Below are 15,152 nucleotides of genomic sequence, written 5' to 3'. Positions count from 1 at the left end.
CAACTAGCCAGTGTCTTCACTGACATTTGCAACCGCTCCCTGTCCGAGTCTGTAATACCAACATGTTTTAAGCAGACCACCATAGTGCCTGTGCCCAAGAACACTAAGGTAACCTGCCTAAATGACTACCGACCCGTAGCACTGACGTCTGTAGCCAATTTGTCTGTAGACAAAAGGAACACCTATGTGAGAATGCTATTCATTGACTACAGATCGACATTCAACACCATAGTGCCCTCAAAGCTTATCAATAAGCTAAGGACCCTGGGACTAAACACCTCCCTCTGCAACTGGATCCTGGACTTCCTGACGGGCCGTCCCCAGGTGGTAAGGGTAGGTAACAACACATCTGCCACACTGATCGTCAACACAGGGGCCCGTCAGGGGTGCGTGCTCAGCCCCCTTCTGTACTCCCTATTCACTCATGACTGCACGGCCAGGCACGACTCCAACACCATCATTAAATTTGCCGATGACAGAACAGTGGTAGGCTTGATCACCGACAACAACGAGACAGCCTATAGGGAGGAGGTCAGAGACCTGGCCGTGTGGTGCCTGGACAACAACCTCTCCTTCAGCGTGATCAAGACAAAGGAGATGATTGTGGACTACAGGAAAAAAAGGACCAAGCACGCCCCCATTCTCATCGACGGGGCTGCAGTGGAGCAGGTTGAGAGCTTCGAGTTCCTTGGTGTCCACATCACCAACAAACTAACATGGTCCAAACACACCAAGACAGTCGTGAAGCGGACACGACAAACCTATTCTCCCTCAGGAGACTGAAAAGATTTGGCATGGTTCCTCAGATCCTCAAAAGGTTCTACAGCTGCACCATCAAGAGCATCCTGACTGGTTGCATCACTGTCTAGTATGGCAACTGCTCGGCCTCTGACCAAAAGGCACTACAGAGGGTAATCTGAACAGCCCAGTACATCACTGGGGCCAAGCTTCCTGCTATCCAGGACCTCTATACCAGGCGGTCTCAGAGGAAGAACCTAAAAATGGTCAAAGACTCCAGCCACCCTAGTCATAGATTGTTCTCTCTGCTAACACATGGCAAGTGGTACCGGAGCGCCAAGTCTTGGTCCAAGAGGCTTCTAAACAGCTTCTACCCCCCAAGCCATACTACTCAACATCTAGTCAAATGGCTACCCAGACTATTTGCATTGCCCCCCCTCTCCACACCACTGCCACTCTCTGTTGTCATCTATGCATAGTCACTTTAATTAACTCTACCTACGTGTACATACTATCTCACTTAACCGGTGCCCCCACACATTGACTCTGTACTGGCACCCCCCAGTATATATTGTTATTTTTTACTGCTGCTCTTTAATTACTTGTTACTTTGATCTCTTATTCTTATCCCTATTTTTTAACCTGCACTGTTGGTTAGGGGCTCGTAAGTAAGCATTTCACGGTAGGGTCTAGCCACACCTGTTGTATTCGGTGCATGTGACTAATAACATTTGATTTGATTTGATTTGACTCGAGGCTGTAATCACTGCCCGAGGTGCTTCAGCAAAGTACTGAGTAAAGGGTCTGAATACTTATGTAAATGTGATATTTCAATGCATGTATGCTTTTTGTCCCCCCCACTTTTGATCTGAAAACTCCATCATCCACCCATTTTTGTAGATTATAAGTGTTTTGTGCTAGTAATGTATCAATAATTATCTTTAAAAAATTGCTATGATATATAGCACTTTGGACTTCACCACCGTGTTAAAATCAAATGGTTGTGATTGTTTGGACGTTTTTACGTTCCTCTGCCCAGGCGTTGCTGACGCATGCCAGATCTTACAACGCCTGGATAGGTATTTTACATATCAGCTAACCACATGATATGTTTTAGCAATCTGTCAGTCAATGACACTGTCGATGATGTCGCACGCAACCATTGGTTGATGCATGCAAGGTCTGAGCAGGGGAACACAACCAGAGTGAGCTACTCTTCTCTTCTCGCTTCGGGCCACGCAGTGCTGCTCGCAAAAGTGATTGCTGTCCTCGTTATGAAATTATCAACTTTGCCATGTACATCTAAAAATGACCATATGCTCTGATTGCGAAAAGCAAAACTCCCAAAACTATTGCTGATGGTGAACCTGAACAATGCACTCTTAACTTACATTTGATCTGATGCATATTGGTGAATCGTTACATCCCTATTTTGTACATGTCTGTCTCCAGATTCTTGTGACATGCCTCTTCGCTGCAGACTACGGCCACTTTGGGGGTAAGCCTTCTAATAACAGTTCCTTGTCGAGGTAGAGAGGCTCAGGTCTAGCTAGAGTCAAATAAGGTACAAATTGCCTGGTGCTAGAGGGTTGAACACAGCAGGATATGGCAGTGGAGGCATCCAACACTGCCACTCTTAGAAGCAGTATCTATGTTGCCTGCTTGGTTTAGCCCTCAGGCTACTGTATACCTGGAGGATCCCTGTGCCATGCTTTGCCTGCAAGGCAAGAAATGTGGTCCTTCTGTTAAGACATTCCTGGCAATGAAGAAAGACTGAAAATGTAGGAGATGATTTTCCATATAGAATTTGACCAGGAAAATACATTCTTATGCCTTTCCATCTCAAATCAATTGAAGGCACAGCTAACCTACTTGATTACATTTTGGAAGTTTAGCAGACTCTTAGAGTGCATAGATTTTAATACCTTTCCTCTGTGGGAATCAAACCCAAAACCCTGGCTTTGTGAGCGCCATGCTCTACCAACTGAGCCACACAGGAGGTTAGGTTTGCTTTGTTTGACAGCTTATTCAAGTATGACATTGCCTAAGGTGCAACAAACAAACACCAATAATCAAGGTTTAGTTGGCAGAGAGACTGCAGGCAGCAAAACTGTAAGCCACACATACCGAAACAAGAAGACACGTATGAATGATAGGCAACACACAGTAAGTTTGAATACACATTCTAGAGGAAAATCACATCTGAAATGATATTGGTTAGGATTCTCATTTGGGATTTATAGGAAATCCTCATATGTCTATTACACAGCAATGGGAAATCAATGAGGCATTTTGCTGTGAACTGTTAATGAACTTACTCTTCAGAGAATTAATACACAGCATGATTTTAATTAGGGTGAATTAATTAATTTATGTAATGCCTTCATACGTCACAGTGGCCTAGGGGAGAGGGCCAGCCCAGCCCAGTGATGCAAGCTTTGTGCAGGGAGGGAGTAGTTCATGTTTTCTCATGCCAAAATCTGTTATGATGGACGTTGGACTCAGTCAGTTGTGCATCACTGCTCATTTCTGCTTCAGTCCCATTTCAACAGAAGCCTGTCACTTTCCCAGCGGACATTGCAGTGAGTTGCTTTGGAAGGTTCTCCCCCACTTTGCGGTGGCAACATTAATACTGTCAAACCAGAGGAGGATGCAAAGAATCCAAATTTGCGAGATGGAAGCCGGGCCCATTTGAATAATGTGAGCCTTGGAGAACACAGATTTCCTTACCAGACCGTTTGAAGTGTGTGCGGCAAAGAGACGACTCCTGACAGTGTCAAATTAAACCTCTGTCTCTGAAAGTGGGGAGGGGTAGAAGCAACAGAAACACTGTGAGTTCTAATCTTGCAGTGCACAGAGCCAAATCACATCACAACCAGTTGTTGCAATATCAATCACACAGAAAGGTTTCATTTACACCACTGGGAGAACATCAGATGTCATACGACGAAATTGGAATTACATCTGGGAACTGTGTTTTCTTGTCCACACAGTACGATTATGTCATGTATGATATAATACAAACCAATCATCTGCATAAGCAATGTGAGCAAAGGGAGGAGCATTAAGCAACAAAATACAATCAGTTCTAGTAGAAGCACTATACTGTATCATGGGTGCAGACACGGTGGTGACAGGGACCTTTGAAACATAGCCATATTCCCACAGATCTTAATTGGTAGTGTGCCTGTTTCGCTCACACTCTTTCATAATATCTCCATCTATTTTCTGCCACCTTCTCACTTAAAAGCATTCATTCTTTTTCCTTTTAGTTTTTTTCTCAGCACCAAATTACCCTGGGGGACTATGAAATTTGCATCTTGAAATATTCATGGGGGTTTTAGGAGCTGGGTTGTACCATGCACTTCCTCATAGTAGAACAGGTATCAACGCAGCATGTGTGGTAAATGTTTCATGATCACAGCCCGGCATATTCCCAGCTCAGAACGTCTCCCACATTAAAGGCTGCCTGCCTGGCACATCACATCAGTCTCCTTCACTCAAGGTCTGCTAGGTTGATCCCGCTATCAGAATGTGTTTGTTCTCAATCATCCTCCTATTTATCTTCTTTGAATGCTATGTCAAACGCAGCAGTCTCGCGTTGTTTAACGGATGTAGAAGTTTGACAGCGAGTCACCAAAAGAACGTATGGAGTGGAGGAAAGAACTAGTTTGAAAGGGGCACTTTTGACTTGGAAAGGGATTTCATGTACTGAAATACATATAACTGTATCTTTTCTAGGGAACATTTTCCTCTCATACCTTCAGCTGTTACAGAAGACTGCTTTCAAGGTCATTAGAATAACATTATATCACCGTTAGATCATTTTGGTGCAGTGGTTAATCATGTACACTGAGAGTTTGACAAAAGATTTTACTCACAATAGGTAACACTTGAATTGGTTTAGGCCTCCATGTAGTTCAATAATGTATTTAAGATACTGTGTGTCCAATGAATGAGTGTACAAAACATTAGGAACATCTGCTCTTTCCATGACATCGACTGACCAGGTGAATCCACTTGAAAGCTATGATCCCTTATTGATGTCACTTGTTAAATCCACTTCAATCAATGTAGATGAAGGGTAGGATACAGCTTAAAGAAGGATTTTTAAACCTTGAGGCAATTGAGACATGGATTGTGTATGTGTGGAATTCAGAGGATGAATGGGCAAGACAAAATATTTAAGTGACTTTGAACAGGGTATGGTAGTAGGTGCCAGGTGGTTGTGTCAAGACGTGCAACACTGCTGGGTTTTTCACGCTCAACAGTTCACCATGTGTATCAAGAATGGTCCACCACCCAAAGGACATCCAGCCAACATGACACAACTGTGGGAAGCGTTGATGTCAACATGGGCCAACATCTCTGTTGAACGTTTTCGACATCTTATAGAGTCCATGCCCCATCGAATTGAGGCTGCTCTTATGACAAAAGAGGGGGTGCAACTCAATATTCGGAAGGTGCTCCTAATGTTTGGTAAACTCAGTGTATTTCCTAATTCAATTTCTGCAGAGTACAATGGCAGTCTCTGCTTTAGTGGCTTTGGTTTCAATTAGTTATTATAATAATAAACGAAACTCTTACGCTGATAGTAGGCTACTAAACATTACGGCTGATGGTTTGACAGCCAACAGATCATTTGGAGAGAGTATGTGTTATTAGCTAGAGAAACCACCCTAGAGACGAGTTCTCAGACCGACATGATTGACAGCCAGATCTCATGGTAAGGTAAAGTGTTGCAACGCTCTTAAAAAAGTGAAACAGACACATTTTTTCAGTCAGACTCTACCCAGAGGCCATCATGCAGGACGCTGGCATGCTGTGTTACCCCGAGACTCTGGGGGAGGAATTGATATTCTCTGCAGGGACTGAGAGGAGTCTTTCATAGGACCCTGGTTCACTCCTCCCTTTGCTCCCAGCATGCCACGGTTTTAATAAGGGCACCGGCTGTTTGTTCACACCTCCCTGTTCAATATGCATGACCAGACCTTTTTTACCCCAACCCCTAGCCAAACCCTGAGCTTTCTGATACTTCAAACAACCACTACGAACAGTAGTGAATGGCAAAGGGCCACCTATCGCTTGTCAGTCAAGAATCTGTCTCTCTCTGTGTGTGGATGCCATGTTGCCATGTTTGACACATCTTTGGCAACAAAGAGCTATAGCGTTCAACCTCTTCTGATCTGATGTGTTTGAAACGTCACTAGGCAACGCGTGCCAAGCAACAACCTCAAGACCTCCTGTTCAGGGCCGTAGGCACCGACAGCTGTGGATAATAGTGATTAGAGTGTTTTTATCTCGTGGTAATGGGACTCCATCATCACAGTATGCAGAAGACTCTTGCAATTAGGCAGCTCAGTCGATCCAATGTTGCTCCGTCTAAAATACATATCTGACATTTGTAAGTTGTTGCCTTTAATCTCATTTTAAGAATGTTATTTGTTTCTCCCTCAAGGCGTGTTCTGTAAGGCAAAACCCACTGGGCACACACTAGTTGAATCAACGTTATTTCACCTCATTTTTGTTGAACCAACATGGAATAGACATTGAATTGACGTTTCTGCCTAGTGGGAAGTGTTTGTAGCAAACACAAGGGATTACATTTATCCTTGCGTATCAGAAGCAAGAGAAATCTAGCATTTCACTTTCATTTAGCCATCTTTGAAGACGAATTCTCTTGAGAAAAAAAATATTATAATAAGGAAGGAGGAGGGGGACGCTTAATGGAGATTAAATGAGTCACCGGTATACTGTTGAGAAACCTGGAACCTGAACAGATGGACAATTAATGGTATTGAAAGGCAAGGAAGGGAAGTGAATGTGGCACAGGAGCCTCCATCTCTCTCTCTCCCTGGTGGAAGAGGAGAGTTGTGTCCTTGGGGAGATCTAGATGCATGACTCCTGCAAAGGGGCTGATAAGGGTAACTGTTGGTCCATTTTTTTTTACATGTAGTCTGAAAGTGCAACTCAGTGAGGTGGTTCCCACAGAATATCTTCTGTGTAGACACTATGAGCTTGTATGAGTCTGGCAAAGAGTAAAAAGTAAAAGGCAGCCCAGTGAAATAAAAACACCACATTTCCTACAGTGAATACATGTCTCATATTCTCACATGTGTTGTTTACTGTTATGGTCCTTTCAGTAGGCTAATTACTTTTCTGATTTTCTAAAGTACATGGCATCCCGGCACTGATTAAGGTGCCCATGCAGTGGCGGAGTAATTAGATAATGCTGATTGTTATTAGACTTCAATGACGCTGTAATTAAACATTTACACACTATTGTCGGTGTGATTGACATTCATTATTGGCAAGATCCATCAACAGGTTTTTGGACATATAGGTTTTCTACTAATTTGATGCAGGCTAAAAGTATTAACTCACGATAGAGTAATTCCAATTTGCGGCCGTTGTGCTGTTGTTTTTTTACACAATAATCTGCAACTCATTGAACTTCACATTTCACAGCTGCATTCTCGCGCAGGGAAATCTGAGAGCGCGCTTCCAAAATCACGGCTCCCTCTACAGGTAGTAAGGTGTACATTTTTCACTGACTGCTAGAAAACAATATCACACTGTAATACAGTAAGTAGGACGGACACATCAGACGCAGCAAGATACATACATGTTCAACCGCAATTGTTGTGTGATGCAGTATATATGACGGAGTGGCGAAAGCGAGCGCAAAGCAGCTGATTAGGCTGCAATGATTTTCCAGCCTGAACGTTTGTCTATTTCTGGGAATGTATTTTAATTTTTTTTATTGACAATGTTATGTCTCTTTCTTTGAATACTTGGCAGTGACGACAACTTTCCCTTTTTAACTAGCCACTTAATCTAACGTTCGTTGGTTTGGGAAAGAAGACAAACTGCGAATAGGGGAGAATACATAATTTTAGAATGGAAAACGACTAAACCTTGGATTGGGACAGTACATCATCGCGACAGCTCGCAATGTTAAATGCGGAAATGCGCTATTTTCTTTGGTTTGTGGATATTTCAGCCCGATCGAGGAGAATAAAAAGCCTTTGGGTGTCTGTGATTGGACCGGACACGGACTGGGGCTGACTGATGTTTTTCCAGGAGGAAATGTTTTTTGGGGAGAGATGAAAACGAGTTTGCTGCTGCACGCAGCAGGAGAGATACCAGTCACTCCATGCGCCACACTCCAGTGAGGATTGAAAACGTGCCGGCAAAAACGAACAGATTCATGGATAATTCTATGTTTAATTTTTCTAAAATATTTATGTAAAATTGTTGTTTGATTGTACTTTTATTTTATGGGTTAGAACAGATGTGCACACCTCCACAACTTTATCTGGCTGCTGCGTTTTCAAATCTTTCCAAGTGGAGATGGACATTGTGCGTTTTGTACGGTATTGGACTGGAGTAGCCTATACAGTAGACAGAACATTAGTGCTGTCAAGCTCTGGCCTCCTGGCAATTATTCACGCTGACTGGTATTGTAGAATGCATGTTATTTTATTGTGAAAGAATATAGTCTGTCGTTTTTTTTATTTAGAGAATGTGAGATTGAACTGTCAGAAAACACATCTCATATATATTTGAATATGTCTCCAAAATACATTTCTGAAGTTTTTGAAAAATACTTACGTTTGCCATTCAGCTTCAAAAAAGAGATGATAATATAAACAACACAACAACAAGATGTCTTGGACCATGGCAAAAAAGTGGATAGGGTGCTATATATTTTTACTGGCACTCTTGGCAGTGGGAATGGCTTTTTCGGGTGTATTCAACGCGTCTGAAAAATATATTTTTATGGATGATTTGGTGCCGCTCAAACTCACCCAGGGTAAAGCATCAGAGCATCGAAAACTTCAATCTACCGATTCTCACCCCAACCTGTATTTCAACCAAGTTGATGTACAGCTTATGAGGCAAAGATCGTCCAGCACACACAGCCACATTTTCAAAGTAATCAGAGCAGCGGTCTTGACCATGCTGTCCAATGTGCCCCTTTACCTGCCCCCTGCAAAACATGAGGAGTTTACTAGCAAGTGGAATGAGATTTACGGGAACAACCTACCCCCCCTTGCTCTGTATTGCCTGCTGTGCCCAGAGGACTCAGGTGCCCTGCAGTTTCTTATGAAGTTTATGGATCGAATGGCAAATTACCCGGACTGGAAGGTGACCAGTGCGCCCAATGATGAGGTGCCCATGGCACACTCACTTACTGGGTTTGCCACCGCATATGACTTTATTTACTCGTTCCTGGACGAGCACCGACGGGATGTTTACCTCAAGAGAATTCGCTCTGAGACAGAGGAGCTGTATGAAACATCTAAGTATAGGGGTTGGGGGAAGCAGTATCTCCAAAATCATCAAACCACTAATATATTAGCCATCTTGACTGGGGCTATTGTGGTCGGCACCCATGATGACCCAGAAACAATGGTTTGGAAACAGGTGTCAGTCAATTATATGGAGAAGACCATGTTTCTCCTAAACCACGTTGTGGACGGGTCACTAGATGAGGGCGTGGCATACGGGAGCTATACAGCCAAGTCGATCACGCAGTATGTTTTCTTAGCGCAACGTCATTTCAACATTGACAACACACAGAACAACTGGCTGCGGGAACACTTCTGGTTCTACTATGCCACCCTGCTGCCTGGCTTTCAGAGGACTGTGGGCATAGCCGACTCCAACTACAACTGGTTCTATGGCCCAGAGAGCCAGCTGGTGTTCCTAGACACATTTGTTATAAGAAACGGCACTGGGAACTGGCTAGCCCAGCAGATTAGAAAGCACAGGCCCAAGGACGGTCCCATGGGTCAGTCCTCTGCCCAGCGCTGGACTACCCTACACACTGAGTACATCTGGTACAATGCCCATCTCACGGCACAACCTCCCCATGGCTTTGGCAAAGCCAGGATGCATATTTTCTCCAACTGGGGTGTGGTGACGTACGGAGCCGGCCTGCCCAACGGTCAGGGAAACACATTTGTCTCCTTTAAATCCGGGAAGCTGGGTGGCCGTGCCGTGTATGACATCGTTCATGCAAAGCCCTATTCATGGCTGGACGGCTGGAATAGCTTCAACCCAGGCCATGAGCACCCGGACCAAAACTCCTTCACTTTTGCCCCTAATGGACAGGTATTTGTGTCTGAAGCACTTTATGGGCCTAAGTACAGTTATCTAAACAATGTGCTGGTGTTCGGCCCCTCTCCCAGCAGCCAGTGTAACGCTCCATGGGAGGGCCAGCTGGGGGAGTGTGCTAAATGGCTGCGCTGGACAGATGAAGGGGTAGGGGATGCTGCTGGGGAGCTGATCGCTGCCTCCTCCCATAGAGACACTATGTTTGTAAGCGGGGAGGCAGCCCCAGCTTACTCTCCTGCCATGCGGCTGAGGAGTGTGTACAGGGCACTGGTGCTGCTCGACTCCCAGACCTTGCTAGTACTGGACCATGTTGAGAAGCTGGACGATTCGCCCATCACCTCGCAGAGTGCGTTCTTCCACAACCTCGACATTGACTTTAAATATGTCCCCTATAAATTCATGGACAAGTACAATGGGGCGTTGATGGATGTGTGGGATGCTCATTATAAAATGTTCTGGTTTGACAGTCAGGGTCTCAGCCCAGATACTAGGATACAGGAGGCCGAGCAGGCTGCGGAGTTCAAAAAGAGGTGGACACAGTATGTTAACGTCACTTTCCCCATGAGGGGCACAGTAAGCCGAGTGGCCTATGTGATGCATGGACCTTATGTCAAAGTGTCCAACTGTCGATTTCTGGACAGTAGCAAAAATGGTGTCAGACTATCTCTAGTTGTAAACAACACAGAGAAAATAGTTTCAGTTGTTACAAACTATAAAGACATAGGAACAAGATTAAGTTATTTAGGATTTGGGGGTTATGCCAAAATGGAAGACAGACATCAGATCATTCGATATGGCCTGGGGACTCAACTGGTTCCGAAACAAAACACAGTGGACAATCAGCTGTTTGATTTTGGATTCACAGTCAATGTGATAGCGGGGGTGATACTTTGTGTTGCTATTGTTTTTTTGACCCTGCAGAGAAAGTTCTATGTGTGCTTCAGTAGACTGATGCGCTATGCTCTGTTCTCGGTGCTCATACTGTGGATAGCTGCGTTGTTGTTCGTGTCAAACACCTGCGATCAACTCCTATGTGGGGTCAAATGGAAAGGTGTCAGCACTGACCCAGAGGTCAGCAAACAAATCAGACTTTATGATCAGCATCGCTTTGCCCTGCCAACCGTTGTCATAACGACCCTGCCTGGCTCAGGATCTGAAATACTTAAGAACCTTTTTGACAACAGCTCCGACTTTGTTTACATTCGGGTCCCCACGGAGCATGTAGACATTCCAGAGACCGAGTTCGAATTTGACTCGCTGGTTGATGCCTGTGAGTGGTCCAGAATGGACGCCCTGCGTGGACGCTTTAAAATCATCCAGGGCTGGCTGCACTCTCTGGTCCACAACACCAAGCTGCACTTGCAGAACATCCAGCTAGTGGAGAGTAGCAGGGCCAAGCTGCCCCAGAGAGCCCCAGGCCCCGGCAGTGACAGGAGGAAGAGGACCAGGAGGAAGGAGCCTGCCGCGGAGCTGAGGGGCAAGATGAGGGGCAGCCTTGACCGGGATGCTGAGTACGTCAGGGAGATGAGGCGCCACGTCAGTGAGTACCCCAATGCCCGCGTGGTCCTCAACATGAGGAGTGGAAGCTGGGGGCTCAAACTCCCCTTCCTTCAGGAGGTGGTGGGCCCGTCCCTGAGGGCCATCAATGTAGTCAGAGACCCCCGGGCGTGGATCTATCTCATGCTCTATAACAGTAAGCCCAGCTTTTACTCCCTTAAAAACATTCCTCAACACCTGTCCCTGATATTCAAGGAGGACGGTAACAGTAGCAGTACCAGGGACAGGTGCCCAGTCTCAGCCCCTGAGTTCAGAATGATCCGGAGGCTCTTGTCCCACTCGGAGGCCAGCGCCGTCCTCCTGCTGGCTCACCTGTGGCTGGCACACACTGCCGCAGTGCTCCGGGTCAGTGGGAGCCTCCAGGCAGAGGCCTACCTCCAGGTGAGGTTTGAGGACATAGTCACTTTCCCCCAGGAGACAGCTGAAAGGATCCACAGGTTCCTGGGGGTGCCGGTCACACCGGCGGCCCTCAACCAGCTCATGTTCACCACCTCCACAAACTTGTACAACCTGATGTACGAGGGGGACATATCACCAGCAAACATTAACATATGGAGGCAGAACATGCCTCGCAAGGACATCAGACTGATAGAGGACACATGTGGGGTGGTCATGAAAAGACTTGGGTACTCCAGGTTTATCAGCTAGTTAATGTTACTGCTGCAGGTCAGCTGATATCAAGTTGTCTTGTTTGTAGCTGTCAATCTTTTACTTTAATCATCTCTAATGTTGTATTTTGCACTGACCGGTAATGGAAGTGATATCATCACTGAGTCACTGATGGGAAGTAGTAACACGGGACAAAAACAATTATTTAAGCCCAATTATTTAACTGTGTTCTGGGTTTTACTGTTACATTATACGTGGGCGGTTCTACTCACACATGATACCTTGTGTTTGCAAGTGAGGGATGTTTTACATTAAAATTAGTTGAAGGGGAACTTTAAAAGTGAAAGTATTTGATTGTGTTTTCTCCCTATTATCCCTGGACAATTACTTTAAACACTCTTTGCTGGAGTGAGATTTCCACCCTTTGATGTGTTGTCTCTTAAAAAGTCTCCCAAAAAACGGCAATGTCTAAACAGATTATTTTTGTAAAGCTGTTTGGAGCTTAGAAATACAATATGTTCCTAGTGCTTAATTGCTTTTTAATTTATATATATATATATATATATATATATATATATATATATATATATATACACACACACACTACCTTACAAAAGTTTGGTGTCACTTAGAACTGTCCTTGTTTTTGAAAGAAAAGCAAATTTTTTGTCCATTAAAATAACAGAAATACAGTGTAGACATTGTTAATGCTGTAAATGACTATTGTAGCTGGAAACAGCAGATTTTTTAGGGAATATCTACATATGCGTACCGAGGCCCATTATCAGCAAGCGTCACTCCTGTGTTCCAATGGCACGTTGTGTTAGCTAATTCAAGTTGATCATTTTAAAAGGCTAATTGATCATTAGGAAACCCATTTGCAATTATGTTAGCATAGCTGAAAACTGTTGTTCTGATTAAAGAAGCAATAAAACTGGCCTTTAGACTAATGGAGTGTCTGGAGCATCAGCATTTGTCCCAAGTTAAACAATTTGAAATAAACATTAACAATTTCTACACTGTATTTCTGATCAATTTGATGTTATTTTAATGGACAAAAAATTGCTGTTCTTTCAGAAACAAGGAGAGTTCTAAGTGACCCCAAACTTTTGAACGGTAGTGTATATATATATATATATATATGTACAGTTGAAGTCGGAAGTTTACATACAGCTTAGCCAAATACATTTAAACTCAGTTTTTCCCAATTCCTGACATTTAATCCTAGTAAAAATTACCTGTCTTATGGTCAGTTGGGATCACCACTTTATTTTAAGAATGTGAAATATCAGAATAATAGTAGAGAGAATGGTTGATTTCAGTTTTTATTTCTTTCATCCCATTCCCAGTGGGTTAGAAGTTTACATACACTCAATTAGTATTTGTTAACATTGCCTTTAAATTGTTTAACTTGGGTCAAACGTTTGGGGTAGCCTTCCACAAGCTTCCCACAATAAGTTGAGTGAATTTTGTCCATTCCTCCTGACAGAGCTGGTGTAACTGAGTCAGGTTTGTAGGCCTCCTTGCTCGCACATGCTTTTTCTGTTCTGCCCACAAATGTTCTATAGGATTGAGGTCAGGGCTTTGTGATGGCCACTCCAATACCTTGACTTTGTTGTCCTTAAGCCATTTTGCCACAACTTTGGAAATATGCTTGGGGTAGTTGTCCATTTGGAAGACCCATTTGCGACCAAGCTTTAACTTCCTGACTGGTGTCTTGAGATGTTGCTTCAATATATCCACCTAATTTTCCGTCCTCATGATGCCATCTATTTTGTGAAGTGCACCAGTCCCTCCTGCAGCAAAGCACCCCCACAACATGATGCTGATTCTTCCTTGCTGAGCAGCCTTTCAGGTTATGTCAATATAGGACTCGTTTTACTGTGGATATATATATATATATATATATATATACTTTTGTACCTGTTTCCTCCAGCATCTTCACAAGGCCCTTTGCTGTTGTTCTGGGATTGATTTTCACTTTTCGCACCAAAATACGTTCATCTCTAGGAGATGGAACATGTCTCCTTCCTGAGCGGTATGATGGCTGCGTGGTCCCATAGTGTTTACACTTGCATACTATTGTTTGTACAGATAAACGTGGTACCTTCAGGCGTTTGGAAATTGCTCCCAAAGATGAATCAGACTTGTGGAGGTCTACAATTTCTTTCTGAGGTCTTGGCTGATTTCTTTTGATTTCCCCATGATGCCAAGCAAAGAGGCACTGAGTTTGAAGGTAGGCCTTGAAATACATCCACAGGTACACCTCCAATTGACTCAAATGATGTCAATTAGCCTATCAGAAGCTTCTAAAGCCATGACATAATTTTATGGAATTTTCCAAGCTGTTTAAATGCACAGTCAACATAGTGTATGTAAACTTCTGACCCACTGGAATTGTGATGCAGTGAATTATAAGTGAATTATAAGTCTGTAAACAATTGTTGGTAAAATTACTTATGTCATGCACAAAGTAGATGTCCTAACCGACTTGCCAAAACTATAGTTTGTCAACAAGAAATTTGTGGAGTGGTTGAAAAACTAGTTTTAATGACTCCAGCCTAAGTGTATGTAAACTTCTGAGTTCAACTGTATATATATATATATATATATATATATATATATATATATATATATATATATATATATGAATAATGTGTTCCTAGTGCTTATATAAATATGTTTATGAATAATGTGGACTGTATTTTCATAAAAATGTATACTGGAAATGTTTTAAGTTCAAAGATGTCATGACATGTTAATGGTTTAGCACTTTGCAGGGATTCCCTCCGATTATCTGTGAAAGACTGTACATTTTAAGTCTTTAAAATCAAGTTGAAGTAATTATTCAAATGGTAATCTTAGGTTGTCGGTTTTCTGAAGGAAAAGAAAAGCAATGCCTTGTTACAAACACACGTACCCCAAAAGGTTATAACAAATGAACATGGAAATTATTACCATGATCATGACATGATGTTTAACCCTTTCATGGCATCGATTGAGTTAAATCCAAAGAGGGTCAGCTCCATAGAGATCAAACTGGGCTAAACGACAGCCCTGACACAGTTTCAGTCTGAGCTATTCCAAAGCATGCCCCCAGCTTCCTATATTAATCTGCAAAACAC

At 43.4% G+C, this 15,152-nt stretch overlaps 1 protein-coding gene across 1 annotated transcript; it reads left to right on the top strand.

Moving 5' to 3' along the window:
- Nucleotides 1–7,336: 7,336 nt before the first annotated feature.
- Nucleotides 7,337–12,368, top strand: LOC115195725 (dermatan-sulfate epimerase-like protein). The gene has a single exon (XM_029755894.1). The coding sequence runs from the start codon at nt 8,407–8,409 to the stop codon at nt 12,064–12,066; it is 3,660 nt and encodes a 1,219-aa protein (XP_029611754.1). The 5' UTR covers nt 7,337–8,406; the 3' UTR covers nt 12,067–12,368.
- The last annotated feature ends 2,784 nt before the right edge of the window (nt 12,369–15,152 follow it).

Source organism: Salmo trutta, chromosome 6, assembly GCF_901001165.1.
Source record: "Salmo trutta chromosome 6, fSalTru1.1, whole genome shotgun sequence".
In the NCBI taxonomy this organism is placed as follows: domain Eukaryota; kingdom Metazoa; phylum Chordata; class Actinopteri; order Salmoniformes; family Salmonidae; genus Salmo; species Salmo trutta.
Note: the sequence above shows the minus strand (reverse complement) of the source record. Positions and strands in the feature narration are given on the sequence as shown.